Source organism: Protomyctophum parallelum (genome assembly GCF_964188405.1).
Source record: "Protomyctophum parallelum genome assembly, chromosome: 22".
NCBI classification, from domain to species: domain Eukaryota; kingdom Metazoa; phylum Chordata; class Actinopteri; order Myctophiformes; family Myctophidae; genus Protomyctophum; species Protomyctophum parallelum.
The window spans coordinates 33,859,673-33,879,672 of NC_139714.1; the positions used below are offsets into that span (position 1 = coordinate 33,859,673).

General features: G+C 43.6%; 2 protein-coding genes across 2 annotated transcripts in view; both read right to left on the reverse strand.

Annotated features, from left to right (window-relative positions):
* mdm1 (Mdm1 nuclear protein) overlaps window positions 1-6,825 on the reverse strand; it is a gene marked incomplete at its 5' end in the record, with an annotated part of 18,311 nt that extends 11,486 nt beyond the window's left edge. Inside the window, 5 exons of the mRNA XM_083757379.1 lie at window positions 152-277; window positions 1,712-1,843; window positions 2,111-2,220; window positions 3,174-3,257; window positions 6,729-6,825. Of these exons, the coding sequence (XP_083613505.1) occupies window positions 152-277; window positions 1,712-1,843; window positions 2,111-2,220; window positions 3,174-3,257; window positions 6,729-6,825 (549 nt within the window). The remainder of the gene's footprint in view (window positions 1-151; window positions 278-1,711; window positions 1,844-2,110; window positions 2,221-3,173; window positions 3,258-6,728) is intronic.
* A 5,451-nt stretch (window positions 6,826-12,276) lies between these two features.
* On the reverse strand, window positions 12,277-19,841 carry LOC310853185 (ras-related protein Rap-1b). Its single transcript, XM_083757424.1, has 7 exons — window positions 19,718-19,841; window positions 17,254-17,322; window positions 17,075-17,131; window positions 16,789-16,929; window positions 16,027-16,170; window positions 15,780-15,872; window positions 12,277-13,289 (listed from the first exon to the last, which is right to left on the reverse strand). The coding sequence occupies exons 1-6, from the start codon at window positions 19,772-19,774 to the stop codon at window positions 15,786-15,788; spliced, it is 555 nt and encodes a 184-aa protein (XP_083613550.1). The 5' UTR covers window positions 19,775-19,841; the 3' UTR covers window positions 12,277-13,289; window positions 15,780-15,785.
* Window positions 19,842-20,000: the final 159 nt, after the last annotated feature.

Consider the following 20,000-nt stretch of genomic DNA (forward strand, 5'->3'; position numbering starts at 1 on the left):
ACTGTAGGTGTTAGGGCATTGTATAAAAACGGCAACATAATTAATAAGCGCATGGGATTCCCCCCCAGACATTCGCACCCCCTGGGGTCAAGTTCAAGCTCCGCCCATGCCCCCCCATGTTGTGGCATGATGTGTGCTTAACTATACTCACCAGGTGTTTTCGACGACGATGACCCCTGGGCGGGGTCTGACACTGGAAGCTCCGCCTATACTCGGTTTCCATGGCAACGGGGTTCTTCTTAAAGGGAGGAACATCCCTGCTGCTGGAGTACAGCGCCTAGGGGTCAAAGGGTAAAATAGGCTAAACTGATTTTGATTCTGTATTTCCTCATTTTGCTGGGGACCACCTGGAATATATATATATATATATACACAGTATATTACAGCATATGTTAAGAATTAAAATCTGTTGGAAATATTGTATTTGGATGTGGTCACTTATACTTAATGTTGATGTGACACACTGACTATGAAGAAAATAAAACCCTGCTCTATGGTCTTGGCACGGCAGACAGCCCTCTTGCACCATCTAGTGGACACAGACTGCAGCTGCATTCACATGGCTGCCTGAGACCGTGTTTGGATTAGTATTGTTTTTACAGCCTAAATAAATAGTAGTAGTAGTAGTTGATACCAATAAGACGCCTTGAGGGTGAGAAGCAAACAACAGGGCTGCTTTATACGACACAGTTGAGCAGGAGTTAAACAATAAATCTGGTGTCAGTGACGGTCAGATGTAGAGTTGCTGACCGGCTCCATATATTATGCAGATCTAGTATGTCTATCCAGGATTTGATGAGGTCAGTGTCGTGATCTTCACATCGATCCAGGGGATGATAGTCAGCTCCATATATATGGAGATCCATGTGTTGTACCAACTTGGTTCATTTGGTACACAAATATATTTGGTATACAAATGCGTCGCAGCAACCACACTGGTTATCATGACACTGTCAATATGGCCATATGTTGACATTCCCATATATGGGCTTAACCCATTCTGACCTGAGATCAGATTCATACGAGGTTTCCGCCGGACACACACTGGTCTGATGAACCCATTCTGACCTGAGATCAGATTCTAAAAAATGTCAGTCGCTCTTCGATTTTTCAAAAATAGCAGACCTACAAGCTCATATCGCGCCACTCGGTGGCGCGATATGAGCTTGTAGATCTGCTATTTTTAAATAGCTAAAGCACGACATGATGCCGACACCAAAATGGGTGCCCGGTCAGAATGGGTTAATTGACGTTTTGGCCTGAAACAACAGAGCTTCGTAATGCGGCACAGTTTGAGAAGCACGAGTGACGGATGTTCACATCAACATATTGCTCAGATCGGTGCACCAATATTATCCAGCGCATTGCTCAAGCGCGACACGACCCCTCTAGACCAGAAAGCACGCTGTCTGGGCCAGGCTGGGGCTTCCCTATCTCTCCATCCATCCATCCATCCATCTTCAACCGCTTATCCGTAGTCGGGTTGTGGGGGCAACAGCTCCACCAGAGAGCTCCAGATCTCTTATCTCTCCAGCTGTCAGCCAATATCCAACATTGGATATTGGCTGAAATTGGCAACCCACCAGAAAATGTATTTTCTGTTTATAAAGAGCTGGAGAGACCAGGAGACCGCTGTTAATGAATAAACACTGTATAGCAAGCATTACTATCTTAAATACTGAGTTAGTTAGTAAGTTAGTTGGTTAATTACCTTTTGAGCATTTAGTAATGGCGACCCAGCATACTTTGCTGTCTTCCAGGTGAACTGTCTGTGATACTCTGACCTCCGCAACTTTGACCCTTCACCTCCTGACCTCAACCCAGCCTTCCACCGTAGGGCACACTGCGCGCAGACAGACAGACAGACAGACAGACAGACAGACAGACAGACAGACAGACAGACAGACAGACAGACAGACAGACAGACAGACAGACAGACAGACAGACAGACAGACAGACAGACAGACAGACAGACAGACAGACACACACACACACACACAGTACATGCATTTATATGCAATACTGTATAATGATGTGTATAATGTGTACTGCACAGTGCACACTGTTATATTATGTAATATCTATTCTAAACGGGAATATCTCGGCTCACCCCATTGGCCACAGGCTGCTGTGCGTGTGCGTGTGCGTGCGTGCATGCACCAGGCTGTTCAGGGGCTGTGGGAGGGCTGGCCTCCTGCTCTGCTGCCTGCCTCGTGGAGCCTGTCAATCAAACACAAGTGTTTTGTCAAACCACGTGACTTCCATTGGAAAAGCATTGAGGCAGCCATGAAACACACGGACAGCACAGAGCATGTCCGTCTGATATGTGTGTACAGGGCCTCACTCACACCTATAAGACACACGCAAGACACACTTGTGTCCTGTGTGTCATGGCCGCATCAACGCATTTCCAATGGGAGTCACATGGTTTGAAGACACAACCTTGTTTGGGGGGGGGGGGGGGGGCAGAAGACAGCCATGCAACAATGTTGTGTCATGAAACAATGTGACTCCCATTGGAAATGCATTGAGGCGGCCATAACACGGAGACCCCTTTTCCACCGGTTGGTTCCCAGTGGGAACCGGTTCAGTTCTTTTTGTTTTTTAGTCCATGAGCCAGAGCTCCAAAATTGGTGGGCAAACTATACCCTATATTAAATTGTTTATAGGATCAATACAAGTAAATTAATACATGATAACCCTTCCACAGTAGTAGCTTTTTCATATTTTTGATTATTTTGCATATTTTCCTACATAAGCCTCATTTGCATATTTAAAAATGTAATTTTTTTAATACAATAGATCATTGTCTTCATGTAAGTACTCAATTGGGGAAGTTTAATGGTGATAACAATCTAATATAGGTATGGTTTTGCACACTCAATTCATAATTAACGTTTCAATTTTGGAGCTCTGGCTCATGGACTAAAAACCAAAAAGAACTGAACCGGTTCCCACTGGGAACCAACCGGTGGAAAAGGGGCCACAGAAGACACAGGATACATAGGTGTGAGTGAGGCCTTACCGTGAGGAGAAATGCATTGAGGCGGCCATAACACACAGAAGACACAGGATACATAGGTGTGAGTGAGGCCTTACCGTGAGGAGAAATGCATTGAGGCGGCCATAACACACAGAAGACACAGAACACATAGGTGTGAGTGAGGCCTTACCGTGAGGAGCCCAGATTGCAGATGTCTGTGGACGAAACATGACCGACTTCTTCCTGGAGGGAAGCTGAGGCTCTCTGATGACACCTGCAGACAGACAGACAGACAGACAGACAGACAGACAGACAGACAGACAGACAGACAGACAGACAGACAGACAGACAGACAGACAGACAGACAGACAGACAGACAGACAGACAGACAGACAGACAGACAGACAGACAGACAGACAGACAGACAGACAGACAGACAGACAATGTTGTAGGGATTGTATGTTTTTTAAAGAAATAATCAAACAATCTAGTCTTATTTCATCCATATGCAGAAACGTTTGTATAATGCGATTCCCATGGAATCTTTGGGGGGCCAACAATTGCTTTCGTTCAGACACCGTCCTGCGTTGGTGCAAGTTGTTTTTTGTTTTTGTTTTGACAACAAATGCATGATTTATTTTTCTTCTTTTTTAACACTGGGGATTCGAGAACAAGGCCGGCGCGCACAGACAGTGAGGCCTTGAGGATCGCGCTTGAGAGTGGGCATTCGCCGTGAGCGATTGCCCGCCCCACATGCATCTGTGAGTGAGCCAGCCAGCCGAGTTGGCAAGCCGTCAGTGGTTCTCATTACATATCATACTGTACACCAAGCCGTCAGTGGTTCTCATTACATATCATACTGTAGTGTACACCAAGCCGTCAGTGGTTCTCATTACATATCCTACTGTACACCAAGCCGTCAGTGGTTCTCATTACATATCCTACTGTACACCAAGCCGTCAGTGGTTCTCATTACATATCATACTGTAGTGTACACCAAGCCGTCAGTGGTTCTCATTACATATCATACTGTACACCAAGCCGTCAGTGGTTCTCATTACATATCATACTGTACACCAAGCCGTCAGTGGTTCTCATTACATATCATACTGTAGTGTACACCAAGCCGTCAGTGGTTCTCATTACATATCATACTGTAGTGTACACCAAGCCGTCAGTGGTTCTCATTACATATCATACTGTAGTGTACACCAAGCCGTCAGTGGTTCTCATTACATATCATACTGTAGTGTACACCAAGCCGTCAGTGGTTCTCATTACATATCATACTGTACACCAGCGTTTCTCAAAGTGGGTGCCATGAAGCAAGTCCAGGGGTGCCGCAGAATACTTTGAGAATATTTGGAAAATCACTTCAGTTTAACCACTTAGAGGAGACCATCTATACTACAGACCAGAGTTGTGCTGCTGCGTTGTTTCTGCCTAATCTCTTTGCCAGTTTACATGCTCACTTTGCGACGCGTTGTGAGCTTGTAGATCTGTAATTTTTGGGCAAATGTTCCCCCAAGTATATGGATGCTGAGGTATAGAGCATCGCAGTCCCGCCCCCTTTCATGATGACGCCAGGCCCAGGAAATGAATCCCAATGCATTTTTCCCATAGACATTTCAAAAAGTATTTATTTCAAGACGATTACGCCACGGAAAAAGCCAACTCGAGTTGTGACAAATCATGACAACAAACCCAACATTTTCAGTTGCTTCAGTGCTCTCTGCATCCAGTGTATCTCGGCAGAGCGCCCTGAGTGAGGCCTTCAGCCATAAAATAGTCAAATAGGAGCTGTGCGCATCAATTTCACGTTTGATCCTCCTGGCTGTGTTCCGACAACAACAACAATGCGGCCATTTACGTTGTTTGCCGTTAAGACAATCGTTAGGCTATCTGTGCGAATACTAAACGCAGATGACATAACGTTGGAGCACAGCAACTGTTGATAGGTTGAAACGTTAACAGGCATCAATAAACGCTGTGGACATGACATGGAATGTGCCCCATCTCTCATAAAACACTTTATGCAGCGGACACAGACCCTAAATCAGGGGTGGGCAACTTTGACAATGGAGAGGGCCACTATATTTCCACACTCACTCCAGAGGGCCACTATATCTCCACACTCACTCCAGAGGGCCACTATATTTCCACACTCACTCCAGAGGGCCACTATATTTCCACACTCACTCCAGAGGGCTACATTGCATATTACTGACGACGCGTTTTGAGCTTGCTGTTATTCAATTGGAATCCTGAAAATTGACATTTTGATTTAATTTCAAATGCCTTTATTTATAGTTCTGTAACTTTATGAACTGAATACAAATACATTGGACATTAAAAAAAGTCATTAAGCTACGTAATTAAAGAGTAATTAAAGAGGGTCATGTTAACAGCTGAAATAAATAATATATCAATATTCTGATAGATATTAACCTGAGGGCCGTGTTAAGTGATGGTGGGAACCCCGAGCCGCCAGTTGCCCTAAATCACCCACAACAGAACGCTGGAACACTGGGCTGTCCCACAAGAGAGCCTCATCTAACACAGGCCAGGGCTCTATAACAGGGGGTTCCAGGGCTCTATAACAGGGGGTTCCAGGACCCCTGGGCTCTATAACAGGGGGTTCCAGGACCCCTGGGCTCTATAACAGGGGGTTCCAGGACCCCTGGGCTCCAGGACCCCAGGGCTCTATAACAGAGGGTTCCAGGACCCCTGGGCTCCAGGACCCCAGGGCTCTATAACAGAGGGTTCCAGGACCCCTGGGCTCCAGGACCCCAGGGCTCTATAACAGGGGGTTCCAGGACCCCTGGGCTCCAGGACCCCAGGGCTCTATAACAGGGGGTTCCAGGACCCCTGGGCTCCAGGACCCCAGGGCTCTATAACAGGGGGTTCCAGGACCCCTGGGCTCCAGGACCCCAGGGCTCTATAACAGAGGGTTCCAGGACCCCTGGGCTCCAGGACCCCAGGGCTCTATAACAGAGGGTTCCAGGACCCCTGGGCTCCAGGACCCCAGGGCTCTATAACAGGGGGTTCCAGGACCCCTGGCGGGTCCTCAGTGGGGATGGAATGATATGAAAACTACATGTCACGATTGTTGTGGCAAACCAATAATTGCGATTAACGGTACGGGCTATTATCTCAATATTCAAATTCTGCTTCAAACTTAAAATGCCACTTGTGGTATTAACACTTGAAGCCTCAGCATCCCTATTCTGGGGAGGAACGTTCGCCAAAAATAGCTGATCTACAAGCTCACAAGTTCACAACGCACTGTGAGCTTGTAGATCTGCTATTTTTTTTAAACTTGTGAAAATGTGTGCACATCTTTGAATATATAATCAAATCTTTGCTTCTGGGGGGTCCCTGGAACAATATTTTGATATGGAGATCTGCACCCAATATACATTTTACAATACAATACAATTTGGGGGTCCTTGACTTGAAAAGGATTGAGATTTGAGAACCTACGATACAGAATATCAGAAGACTAGGATGTATAGGACATTAATTTGTAGAATCGGCCTCAGGTTTTAAGTAGGATAATTCAGTGAAACATTGGTGTGGCCTGGCTGTGTGATGCATGCCGTGGTTCAGGAAATGTACAGCATGCCCTGCATGCTATATATTATTATATTCACACTCAAATGTTGAAACATTAATTCTGCAATGCCAAACGTTTCCATGTCAATTGGACTGACAGACGAGTAGCCAGTAAATATCCTTCATTTACCTGTCTGTTTAGAGCAGATGCCAGCCACCGGGACGCCGTACTGGGTAGACCCACTTCCGGAGCGAGATGGTGCGTAACTCCTCTGGTATTTACTCATCCCCTGGAAAGAGGAAGAACTATAATTGGTCCTGAATCTTAAACAAACCACAAGGCTAAAGCGGACTACACTGCAACATCCTCAATGTTAACTTCACTGAGAGTCCATTTGACCACTCTCATAGTCAGAGTTACAGATGGATGAATTAACACTGAGGATTGTAACTGTGTGTAATAGCTGGCAGCGCTGATGGCAAGGCTAATCTCATTAATGCATTATTGTGATGCGGTTGCACAGTAAACTGCATAAAGCTGATTATAATTAATCCATCACACAACACAGCGTAGACTGGAGTCGAACAGTTTGATATTGATATAAGAAACTGTCGAATCATCAATTATTATTATTTTAAATAACATTAGTCTATCACACATTCACACATTTCACAGATTCAATGTCAATGAACATTAATTCATACTTCATTCTTTCTTTGTGTTAATGGTGGAAGAATTACTCAGGCGATTACTTGATTTAGTGGGTCGGGAACCCCCACGGAGTTGCACCACTCACTTCACACGGGTGTGATTTTTAAGTCATCAGGCTGAGGCTGTGAGCCACTCTGCTCTCTCTCTCTCTCTCCCCCTCTCCCTCTCCCTCCTCCAATCTTCAGTGGACGGAAAATGATGGGTCAAAACAATATAGGCTATTCATTGTTGTTACCGTAAGTAGACACAGGTCAACAGTGTAGAAATGTCCTGCATGCATTCAAAACCTTACCTAATTCTATCCGCAATTTGCAACTCTAGACCCACCTGAAAATGCACTATATGCATTTTCTATATAGACTTGGATCAAGTCAAGACCATCATAGATGTATTTTTATCGATTTTGACATTTGCATACCGTAGATATGAAAGCTGTTATTTGACACTTAATTATCCCCGATACGTTCCCTCAGTCCCTCATTCTGTAGCTCCGAGATGCTACAGCGTAGGGACTGATAGGGAACTTCTACTGGACACTTAATCTTCTACAATGCAAGTAGGAGTAGCTGCTTTACTAACAGTAGCCTGCACCATATACGATACAGCACTCAAGTTCAAAACACGACACGAGCTGTCGAGCTCCATTGATTGCGTGAAATAAACTGAATAACCTCGTCTCACTTGACTTGTTGATTGTTGTGTACCTTAAATGTTTCATAAACAGCATGTTTTTGGAGTTATTTACCTTCAATTGGACCGTGTGTGACACAGACAAACAGTTATAGCCCCTGAACTGCAGACAGGAACACTTCCGTGGTTGCAAGTCCTTGGGTTACCAGAAAGCCGCTATCCGGTTACCATGGCAGCGAAGCGACGCCAGCGTGCGCAGGCGTGGACGTGACGTCAAATAAAAACTCAGTCTGCAGGTCACTCGTACAAAATTGCACCACTTTATTTATTTCATTTATTCATGTACTCATTTAAGGCTTTATAGTTTACATTTGGCTACCCACAACCCTCCCTCTCCCCACCAAAAAAATAATATATATATATGAACAAAATGCAGAGATTTCTTTCTGCTGTGCTGTGGAAGGAAACGCCAGCTGTTAGGGGGAGGAGGCTACTTAAGGGAGGTCACCATCAGCAGAAACATTTTCTTTCTGATCTTAATTTTAGTTTTAAATCCAGTGGATTAAAAAAAATCATTAAGGCGGGGGTCTCCTGGAACCCCCAGGTGTCATTGGACTCTGAGACTTTGAGAAACACTGCTTTTATCTGTCATTTGTTTTGTAATTTGTATTTATGTTACGCTTACGCAGTGCTTGAGTTGACGCTGGCTGTGGACCCGGAAACAGCAGCTACTCAAGTCATTTTTCAACTGGCCACAAGAGGGCAACAGAATTACACCTCTGCTTGTATTTTCTGTCTGCACTGTACAGCTATACAGGCCCTTACCTGTTAATTTAAACATGATCCTCGTACTTAAATTAAACATGCTAATTCTTTTGAAGATTTGCATGCAGTTTAGTTATTGATCCAGTCCCCTATTCACTTCTCCGTTGTCAGAAACACAGGCCAGGCCACATGCTACAGCAATAAAACTACAACATTTCTACGAGCTTAAAGAAAGATACTTCAGGGTATTGTGTACTACGATCAGCACCAATACTTCAGTGTACTATGCACTACTGATTATTACTGAGTATAGCTGCACAAAGTATTGCAGAACTATGATCAGCAATACTTCACGGAGTAACCCAATTGCTATTGAACAGTAATACTTAAGTGTAAAGTATGCCACTGATCAGAGACAGTATTGTAATACTACTACTAACACTACCACTGATCAGTATTACCACACCATGTAATGAAGCATCGCTGTGGAGCAGTATTTCTTAGCTGTACTGTACTATTAATGATCTGTATACTCACTGATCAGGAATACTGCAGTCAGTACTGTAGATACATATTAAGATCAGCGGGAATCACAGTAATACTTTGTACAGGAAAGTATTGATCTGGGTCATACATCCTGACATTTTGTTAAAATGGAATGAAACCCTAGGGTGATTTTGGAGTTTGTTTTCCTGTAAGTGAATGGTTCTCAGTCAGATTCCCCCATAACTCAAGGAGTCTACAGATTTGTACTCTCAGAGAGTTACAGACCTGTAAGGGTCCGTTTGGAACCTCCTCAAGGATGCCGGAGAGTCCCTGCTGGACCCCACCCACTTTGAGAACCACTGCTATGAAAGGTTAAAAATCAGTAGAATAAAAAACGTGACAGGCTACATAAGGCTGATCTTATAGTATGCTGTGATGTAAACAACACAGTTGCAGCATTGACAAAAGAAAATAACAGCGTTACATTTCGGCGTACCAAAGTGCAAGCACACATTACTAGTGTCAATGCTTGCATACTGGCCACCTAAATCCATTATTCATATTATTAGCTGCGGCTGCGTCGTTTACACCACCAGCTAACTTCTAAGCTAAGGTCAGCCTGCCACGTTTTGACTCTTCTGTAGTTCTTTTCTTTGTGGAAACTACACAATTCACCCATTGTCGAACCTTCTGATTAGTCACATAAAAGCTGTGTTTGTGCAGAGTTTGCTAAACATGAGAAAAAACACATTATGCCCAGTCACTAATCACTATGCTGACCCGGGATGTTCTGTTTTACTATGACCCAAGTTTTAAAATAAGAATTGAATACATTAAATATCTATGCGAGGCAGCTGAGAATGTGTCTCTCCCCGTCCACTACAATGTTTTCGAATGGTAGTGGATAGATTTGACAAAGGGTGAATTGGCCTAGGGTTCCATGACACTTTAATGAAACACTGTGAAAAAGGACTTCGCCTCTAGCTGCTGCTTCACAGGCCACACACCCCTCACTCCCCTCCGGCCCTCCCCCCCACCTCATTCAGCACAAATGGAACAGTCCTCAGGCAGTGGAATGAATGAATGAATGAATGAATAGATCAAACGAAGTGGAACAGTCAGGCAGACAGGGTTTATCCGGCACATACTTGCTAGCTACTAGTGTTAGCAATCAAAATGACAGCATGTCAGGACAAAAGGGACAACCGCAGTCCTGTTGTCGCAACTACATTGTGCCATTTATGCTTACAGGAAGTGCTAGGATGCACGCCCGCACACATGCACACCCCCCCCCCCCCCCACAGCCAGTGAGGTTATACCCATTCTGACCGGGAACCCATCATGTTATGCTTTAGCTATTGAAAAATAGCAGATCTACAAGCTCGTATCGCGCCACCGGAGTGGCGCGATACGAGCTTGTAGATCTGCTATTTTTTGAAAAATCGAAGAACGACTGACATTTTTAGAATCTGATCTCAGGTCAGAATGGGTTCATCAGACCAGTGTGTGTCCAGTGGAAACCTCGTATGAATCTGATCTCAGGTCAGAATGGGATAATAACAAAACCCTAGGAGTGATGTGAGGGCAACATATTAGCAGTCAGACCAGCTGGAGTCACCTTTTTCTACTGTCTGTCCACAGCCACCAGGAATGTCTAGACCAGTGGTTCTGGTCCTAGACCAGTGGTTCTGGTCCTAGACCAGACCAGTGGTTCTGGTCCTAGACCAGTGGTTCTGGTCCTTGAATCGGTTCCAGGGAAGCCCAAGAAACATGCGTTAATATTGCATCGAAATCAATTGACCCACTTTAACACTGTTTTGTACTTTGGCTATTTGAAATGACGTAGATCTGCCTTTTCAAAAACTCTTGGGGTAAAAAAAAAGGACAAATTTGGAATATCTTTTGATGCATTTTAACAACATAAGTCTTGTACAGGGAGGGGTACATACATGGCAGCTAGCCTGATACAAACACCGGCCATCCCATTCCATTAGAAATGCTAACAAAGTTAACAGTTTATTCTACAGGTTCACTGTCTGTGCCATGTCTGTTAGCACTGTGACAACCTCCTCACAAACGCTTTCACATCGTCGCCGTCAGGCAGAAAGCCTCTTATCTCCACATTTTAACTTTTCTTTCTCCATAAATGTATGTCCTACTTTGTCATAGTCATAGTACAATGTCACACAAAAGTAGCAAAAATAGCAGATATCATATATTATTAGATCTGATATTTTCTTAATTTGAATCAAAGAAAGAAAGAAACCTGCATTTGACATAATGAGGCTTCCACCCGACAGCGACGACATTTGACTGTACACGTTTGAGCCTCTATCCTGTATCCACCCAGTTGTTTCCTGTTGTTTCACTGTAAAACGCTGAGTGTTAAAGAAGAGCTTCACCCCCAAAAATGACATCGCCCTGGGATGTCTTGAATACGAGGAGAATCGACGTTGTTTTGGAGCCCGTGAACAGATTTTCTATATAGTTTTGCGGTTGTTTGCCCATTCTGACCTGAGATCAGATTCATACGAGGTTTCCGCCGGACACACACTGGTCTGATGAACCCATTCTGACCTGAGATCAGATTCTAGAAATGTCAGTCGCTCTTCGATTTTTCAAAAATAGCAGACCTACAAGCTCGTATCGCGCCACTCGGTGGCGCGATATGAGCTTGTAGATCTGCTGTTTTTAAATAGCTAAAGCATAACATGATGCCGACACCAAAATGGGTGCCCGGTCAGAATGGATTAATCTTGGCCCCAATTTTTACTTCAATTAATCAGGTATTTTTCTTCTTTCACCGTAAAGAAAATGTTATGCAAGCGGAAATTGGCCTTGTATTCAAGACATCACAGGGTGAGTAAAGGTCATGTTTGTGTGAATTGAGATACGTGAATGTAACTCTGAGAGGGTACAAACTAAGCCAAATGGACCCATGAGGGTCTGTAACTACAAGAGTTGTACACTCTCTCACAGTTCAATTAGCACTTTAGGATTCTAAACCACCATACTGTATACTATCGGTAGTTTAGTTGCTTCCTGTGTGGACAGGAAGTAAAAAGGCAGGCGACTCCATGTTCTGTGAAACACCAGCAGGTAAACACCCCCCCCCCCCCCCCCCGCCCCCGCCCCCCCCCCCCAAACGAAAAGAACATTAAACTTTGTACACATTAGAATTATAACAATAATAGTCATAATCATCACCATTAGAAAAAAATCCACAGGTTGTACCAGAGACAAACATACAGGGTTATGCAGCTACCAGTGACCAACAGCAGACTGTGGCTTGTACTGGACAGGTTGTACTATGGGCCAGCATGTTGTTAGATCCCTTTGTTGGCTGTAAATATGTAACAATGTCGTTCACAACACCAGCGCGGTGGTAGCGGCGATAACATTCTCAAGATCAGTGGGTTACTTAGCAACAGCCAAGGAGCAGGAGTCAACATGGCTGAATGGCGTGTGTGTGTGTGTGTGTGTGTACACTTGAGATCTGAGAAATGGACATTGTGAGGACTATTTTCGGCTTTTGTATTAGGGTTGAACTTGGCAAAAGAAATTGCTGTCCTAAAATGTTGTGCTCAGTCACAAATACTCTAATACGTGTGTGTGTGTGTGTGTGTGTGTGTGTGTGTGTGTGTGTGTGTGTGTGTGTGTGTGTGTGTGTGTGTGTGTGTGTGTGTGTGTGTGTGTGCTGTTCAAATCAAATATTTAGAATGAAACACAACAAGAAAGAAAGAAAGAAAGAAAGAAAGAAAGAAAGAAAGAAAGAAAGAAAGAAAGAAAGAAAGAAAGAAAGAAATATTAACAAATTGAAGAAAGAAGCCCCTCCCCCACCACCAGACGGGCTAGTAGAGAGCATGATGGGAAATGTAGTTTACTGGGCAGGCTCTTTGGGCGACCTCGAACCTTCAACCACAAACATGGAGTTCAGCCACAAATATTCAGAGTAGGCATCCCGGGCAGCGGCGGGTTGGGTTGGCAATGACACGGGGTCAAGCGGGAGGCGTGTCATCATGGTTGTCGTGGCGACGGGCTGTTAGTCGTGTTGGTGGTTGTTAATTGGTTGTTTGTGTGCTAAAGGGGCGTGGCCAGCTGGGACAGGTCCTGGTTGGTTGATTTCAGTCAGGTGAGCTAGACTGAGCCAAATCACACCTGGAGAGACGGACAGATATTGTGATGTCACTATATCACTGTTTTTTTCATTGGCACGTTCAAAATGGCACGTTCAAAATGTCCTATATACAAAGGGAAGACATCATTGCACATAACAACCACACCAAGGGCTCTAATGAAGTACTGTCACCTCATAAACACATGACATAACAACCACACCAAGGGCTCTAATGAAGTACTGTCACCTCATAAACACATGACATAACAACCACACCAAGGGCTCTAATGAAGTACTGTCACCTCATAAACACATGACATAACAACCACACCAAGGGCTCTAATGAAGTACTGTCACCTCATAAACACATGACATAACAACCACACCAAGGGCTCTAATGAAGTACTGTCACCTCATAAACACATGACATAACAACCACACCAAGGGCTCTAATGAAGTACTGTCACCTCATAAACACATGACATAACAACCACACCAAGGGCTCTAATGAAGTACTGTCACCTCATAAACACATGACATAACAACCACACCAAGGGCTCTAATGAAGTACTGTCACCTCATAAACACATGACATAACAACCACACCAAGGGCTCTAATGAAGTACTGTCACCTCATAAACACATGACATAACAACCACACCAAGGGCTCTAATGAAGTACTGTCACCTCATAAACACATGACATAACAACCACACCAAGGGCTCTAATGAAGTACTGTCACCTCATAAACACATGACATAACAACCACACCAAGGGCTCTAATGAAGTGCTGTCACCTCATAAACACATGACATAACAACCACACCAAAGGGCTCTAATGAAGTACTGTCACCTCATAAACACATGACATAACAACCACACCAAGGGCTCTAATGAAGTACTGTCACCTCATAAACACATGACATAACAACCACACCAAGGGCTCTAATGAAGTACTGTCACCTCATAAACACATGACATAACAACCACACCAAGGGCTCTAATGAAGTACTGTCACCTCATAAACACATGACATAACAACCACACCAAGGGCTCTAATGAAGTACTGTCACCTCATAAACACATGACATAACAACCACACCAAGGGCTCTAATGAAGTGCGGTCACCTCATAAACACATGACATAACAACCACACCAAAGGGCTCTAATGAAGTACTGTCACCTCATAAACACATGACATAACAACCACACCAAGGGCTCTAATGAAGTACTGTCACCTCATAAACACATGACATAACAACCACACCAAGGGCTCTAATGAAGTACTGTCACCTCATAAACACATGACATAACAACCACACCAAGGGCTCTAATGAAGTACTGTCACCTCATAAACACATGACATAACAACCACACCAAGGGCTCTAATGAAGTACTGTCACCTCATAAACACATGACATAACAACCACACCAAGGGCTCTAATGAAGTACTGTCACCTCATAAACACATGACATAACAACCATACCAAGGGCTCTAATGAAGTACTGTCACCTCATAAACACATGACATAACAACCACACCAAGGGCTCTAATGAAGTACTGTCACCTCATAAACACATGACATAACAACCACACCAAGGGCTCTAATGAAGTACTGTCACCTCATAAACACATGACATAACAACCACACCAAGGGCTCTAATGAAGTACTGTCACCTCATAAACACATGACATAACAACCACACCAAGGGCTCTAATGAAGTACTGTCACCTCATAAACACATGACATAACAACCACACCAAGGGCTCTAATGAAGTACTGTCACCTCATAAACACATGAAGAAATGGAAAAGATACTGAAATCACGGCACATCTTTAAGGCTAAGGAACCCGATCACGGGTCAGAGTTAGGATTAGGGGTCAAATAATATGACAATCCTATCTGACCGCATGTATGTATTTATTTTTACTCCAGTAGGAACATTGTGATCACCGGCCCGTCTCTATCCCGCTTTCCGTGCTCTTCGGTCTATCTCCATTCCTATAGAGCGTCGCAGCCCCACCCCCTTTCATGACGACGCCAGGCCCAGGAAATGATTCCCAATGCATTGTTCCTCATAGACATTTCAAAAGGTATTTATTTAAAGACGGTTACGCCGCGGACAAAGCCAACTCGAGTCGTGACAACTCATGACAACAAACACAATATTTTGGACCAAACAAATAATTACAAAGAAGAAAAACAACAAAAAAAGTGTTGTAACCTGCCGTTTTTGTCTTCTTTCTAATTCTTAGTTCGGCCCAAAATTTTTTGTTTGTTGTCATGATTTGTCACGACAAGAGTTGGCTTTGTCCCGCGGCGTAAACGTCTTTAAATAAATACTTTTTGAAATGTCTATGAGGAAAATGAACGGAGAATCATTTCCTGGGCCCTGGTAGGGGGCGGGACTGTGACGCTCTATTCCCTTTCCTGGAAACTAACAAATGATGGAGCTTTCGCGAATAATATTCTCAGCCACCTAAACCTGTGACGGGACAAAAAAGCTGATTCAAAGGTCAGGGGTTACCTGTCTTCAGAGCAGGTGACAGTTGGACTTTTTACGAGGTTTTCCTGGAGCCGGAGTCTTTCTATTGATCTGCCGAACCAGGTCATAGAAGATCTACACACACACACACACACACACACACACACACACACACACACACACACACACAGTATATATATATATATATATATGTACATGTTTTTATGATGTGTATATTATGCCTATAGTAAAACATTGATCTGCGTTGTGGCGTGGTCATAGTGTGTACCTCATTAACGTTGATTTTACTCTTGGCAGAGGTTTCCAGGAAGGCGCAGGAGTTCCACTGCCTGGCGAGGCCTTGTCCCTGCTCCTTTCCCACCACGCGCTCACTCTCCAAGTCACACTTGTTACCCACCAGGATCATAGGAACCTACACACACACACACACACACACACACACACACACACACACACACACACACACACACACACACACACACACACACACACACACACACACACACACACGTCAGGGCTCAGTCTCACAATCACACACATCCCATTCACTCTCACGTGGCCATTTGGTTTCAATTTTACATGTCTCAGAGTGATATAATTGTACCGAGCATGCGTGTGGGAGGACATAGAGGCTCAAATGAACCGTGTACACAGCATCGTAGAATGTACAAGGAAGTGTGTGTACACACTCAGTATATGTGCCCGTATACCCATGTACATGTGTGTATACTATATACACTATTGTGTGTGTGTGTGTGTGTGTGTGTGTGTGTGTGTGTGTGTGTGTGTGTGTGTGTGTGTGTGTGTGTGTGTGTGTGTGTGTGTGTGTGTGTGTGTGTGTGTGTGTGTGTGTGTGCATGTGAAGGACAAATCAAAAATACCATGCTGTGGATGTGTTACATGCACATCTAGCAGAGTGGTTCAGAGCTCAAGATGTTTGGTTTTAGTGTCCCTCTGACCCAGTGTGTGTGTGTGTGTGTGTGTGTGTGTGTGTGTGTGTGTGTGTGTGTGTGTGTGTGTGTGTGTGTACATCATCTGTATCTTTCACTCGGAGTATCTGTTCTCGGAGGTCCTGGAGGTCGTTGAAGGTCGACTGCGCTGTGATGCTGAACACCAGAGCAAACCCCTGACCGTTCTTCATGTACAGATCTCTCATCGCTGTGAATTGTTCCTGCGCGCACACACACACACACACACACGGTTAGACAGACAGACAGACAGACAGACAGACAGACAGACAGACAGACAGACAGACAGACAGACAGACAGACAGACAGACAGACAGACAGACAGACAGACAGACAGACAGACCTTACCGTTCCAGCTGTATCTAGAATCTCCAACATACATTGCTGTCCATCCACCTCTACTTGCTGTAGACGCGCAAAAAAAAAAAAGAAAGATCCATTAAAACCAGTAGAAAAAGTAGAACTTTAAACCAGTAGAAATCAATAAATCCAGTAGAAACCAACAGAAATAAAAGTCATGTCTTTACCTTCCTATAGGAGTCTTCTATTGTTGGATCGTACTTCTCCACAAATATACCCTGAACAAACTGAACTGTCTACACACACACACACACACACACACACACACACACACACACACACACACAAACACACAATGAAAACTTACACTATGTAACATTATTTTCTGCATTTTGAGTGACCAATCTGTGTGTAGAAGACAATTGGAGTATATGGTACATATACTCCAATTGGAGTAATTATGGTACGGTATATATACAATTGGATCGTCCCAATCCTAGATTCTGATTGGCCCATGGTGATATACTCGATAAACACACCCCTAGCTAGGATGGCTGCGCCAAAGTCCTATATATTAACCGTGCCATTGCATGGATGTATTACCGTTCTCTAGTTTTTCATAATATGACATGTTAACAGCAGATGAGTGGAGTACTCTTTTCATCCTGTGTATGTGTCATATGATCATATCGGTCTGTGCAAGGTTTTACAAATCAAACTAGATGCATATTGTGGTGACCACTCGGCATGTTCCAGTAAATTATTCTTGTAGTCAAATTTAAATGGATGTTAAAAACTGTTGTACTTTGGCTGTGTGTCTATTACTTTCATGTTGCCATATTTGGTGACCATTTCAGAAAAAAGCAAATGCGAAGAACTGCCGGTTCACCGGTGTGTTGTGTTCTTACTACGCTTCTTAGCCGTTTGTAAAACCCCTTTTGGCTCATTGCTTAAAAATAAAGAATGCAGTGGTTATATTTAGTAGCCCTGGTCTTCTATTAGACATGGATCGAAGATCGAAATTGTATTTCTCCCCCAAGCGAGAAGGTTTGATCTTCTTAGCGCACATATTGTGTGCCAGGGACCCCCATGCAAGATTTTGTTAAGAATAGCAGATCTACAAGCTCACAATATTGTAGATTTTAATAAATGTATATATAGGGAGGCTATATTAACGAATGTTGCTGGGGACCTCCTGGAACCACCTCAAGCTTATGTTACTAAAGATTTGTAATGTTTTTATAGAACTATTATGTGATTGCGATATTAAAGTATCTTCATCATCATTGTCATCATTTAAAAAAGTATGTGGAAAACAGAAATTGGGGCAGAGTGAAAGAGAGATTAGTCAGCCTCAGTGGACCCATACATGCATGGACGTGCGAGCGCACACCCACTAGATTTAGTCTATGACAACAATAAATGTCTTTCTATTCTGAGTGTGTGAATACAATACAATGACCTACTACCACTGTGTGTGTGTGTGTGTGTGTGTGTGTGTGTGTGTGTGTGTGTGTGTGTGTGTGTGTGCGTGCGTGCTCTCTTATACAGTAGCACCTCTTATAGCGCCACCACAAGGCTGATTTGAAAAATGTCAAGTGGCATTTCATCCTCAGCCTAGTCCTAGTGGGAATGTGCAATCAGACGCTGCATTCATTCAGTTCTAAACGGGCCAGTCGTACAAACTGTAGATGTCAATCGTAGCCAATCAGGATGAAATATGAAAAACCAAACAGATCTGTGTTGATCACACGATGAGAGATTGTGTGTAACGACTTAAATGAGTAGTTCACCCAAACAAATTAACTATTTTCTATCAATTACACAGTTTGTCATATATTCCTGAGACAACAATTTGATGACCGGCCTGCAATTTGAGTCTCCAGCATCTTAACCATCTTTCCGCCTGTCATAAAATTATTAGTCTATACTTGCCAGCCCATAGAGCCCAATGTGAGTACCCCAACGTTTTATGTTAGAAATGTTGATTATGGATCCGCAGCATTTAGAAACCTCCGGATGCTAACTTGCACATGTTGAGCAATTTTCAAAATTGGCATAATATGTGACCATACCATTAACAACCTATATAAAGGAACATTTATTTAACTCATTGACCACCAACAGCCCCATCTAGTGGTGGCTCAGAGCACCATCCATATAACTCTATGGGCGAGAGATTTGGCCGGAAACTGCGAGTCAAGAAGGCAAATGTAATTTAATCGACCCAAAACATATTTTTTGTAAGCTAGGATCATATCGTTTAGAGAAATGAGTGAAAATCAAGCTTGTTTTTGGTCTAAAAAGAAGAATCCGAGATATTAGCGTTCTAGAATCTCGAGCGCGTACAGCACACAATTGATCATCGTAATCAAATGATATTAAAAGAGGCGTCCAAAGGCGATCTCGGTGCCCGGGGCCTTTGGAAAACAGGCATCAAAAGGCGATTTCGGCGATAAACGAGTTTATCGAGTATAATGTGACATGTAAACCTAGGGGGTTTTCATGATGCTGAATCCATTCGGAGTATTAGTTTTGCACAAAACACACTCAAAAAACATATTCTGGCAAGTGGACTACAGTGGCTTTAGGTTTGTGGGGTGTGTAATTGATAGAAAACAATTATAGTAATAATAATCTTTTGGGTGAACTACTCCTTTAATGTAAAATCAAATGAATACTTTCACTTACCAGTGCAGATTTGCCGACCCCTCCGGATCCTAAAACTACCAGCTTGTATTCACGCATCCTGTCTGTCTGTCCGCCTGTCTGTCTGTCTGTCCACCTGTCTGTCTGTCCGCCTGTCTGTCAGCCTGGAACCACAGAGAGACAGCTATTAGATGAGATACCTCTTTATTATCAGCAAGGGAAATATGTTTTGCTCGGGTCAATGCATACATCCAAGAAAAGACAATACATAAATAAATAAATATACACCACAATTAAAACACCCAACAAAAGTACTTCAATTCTA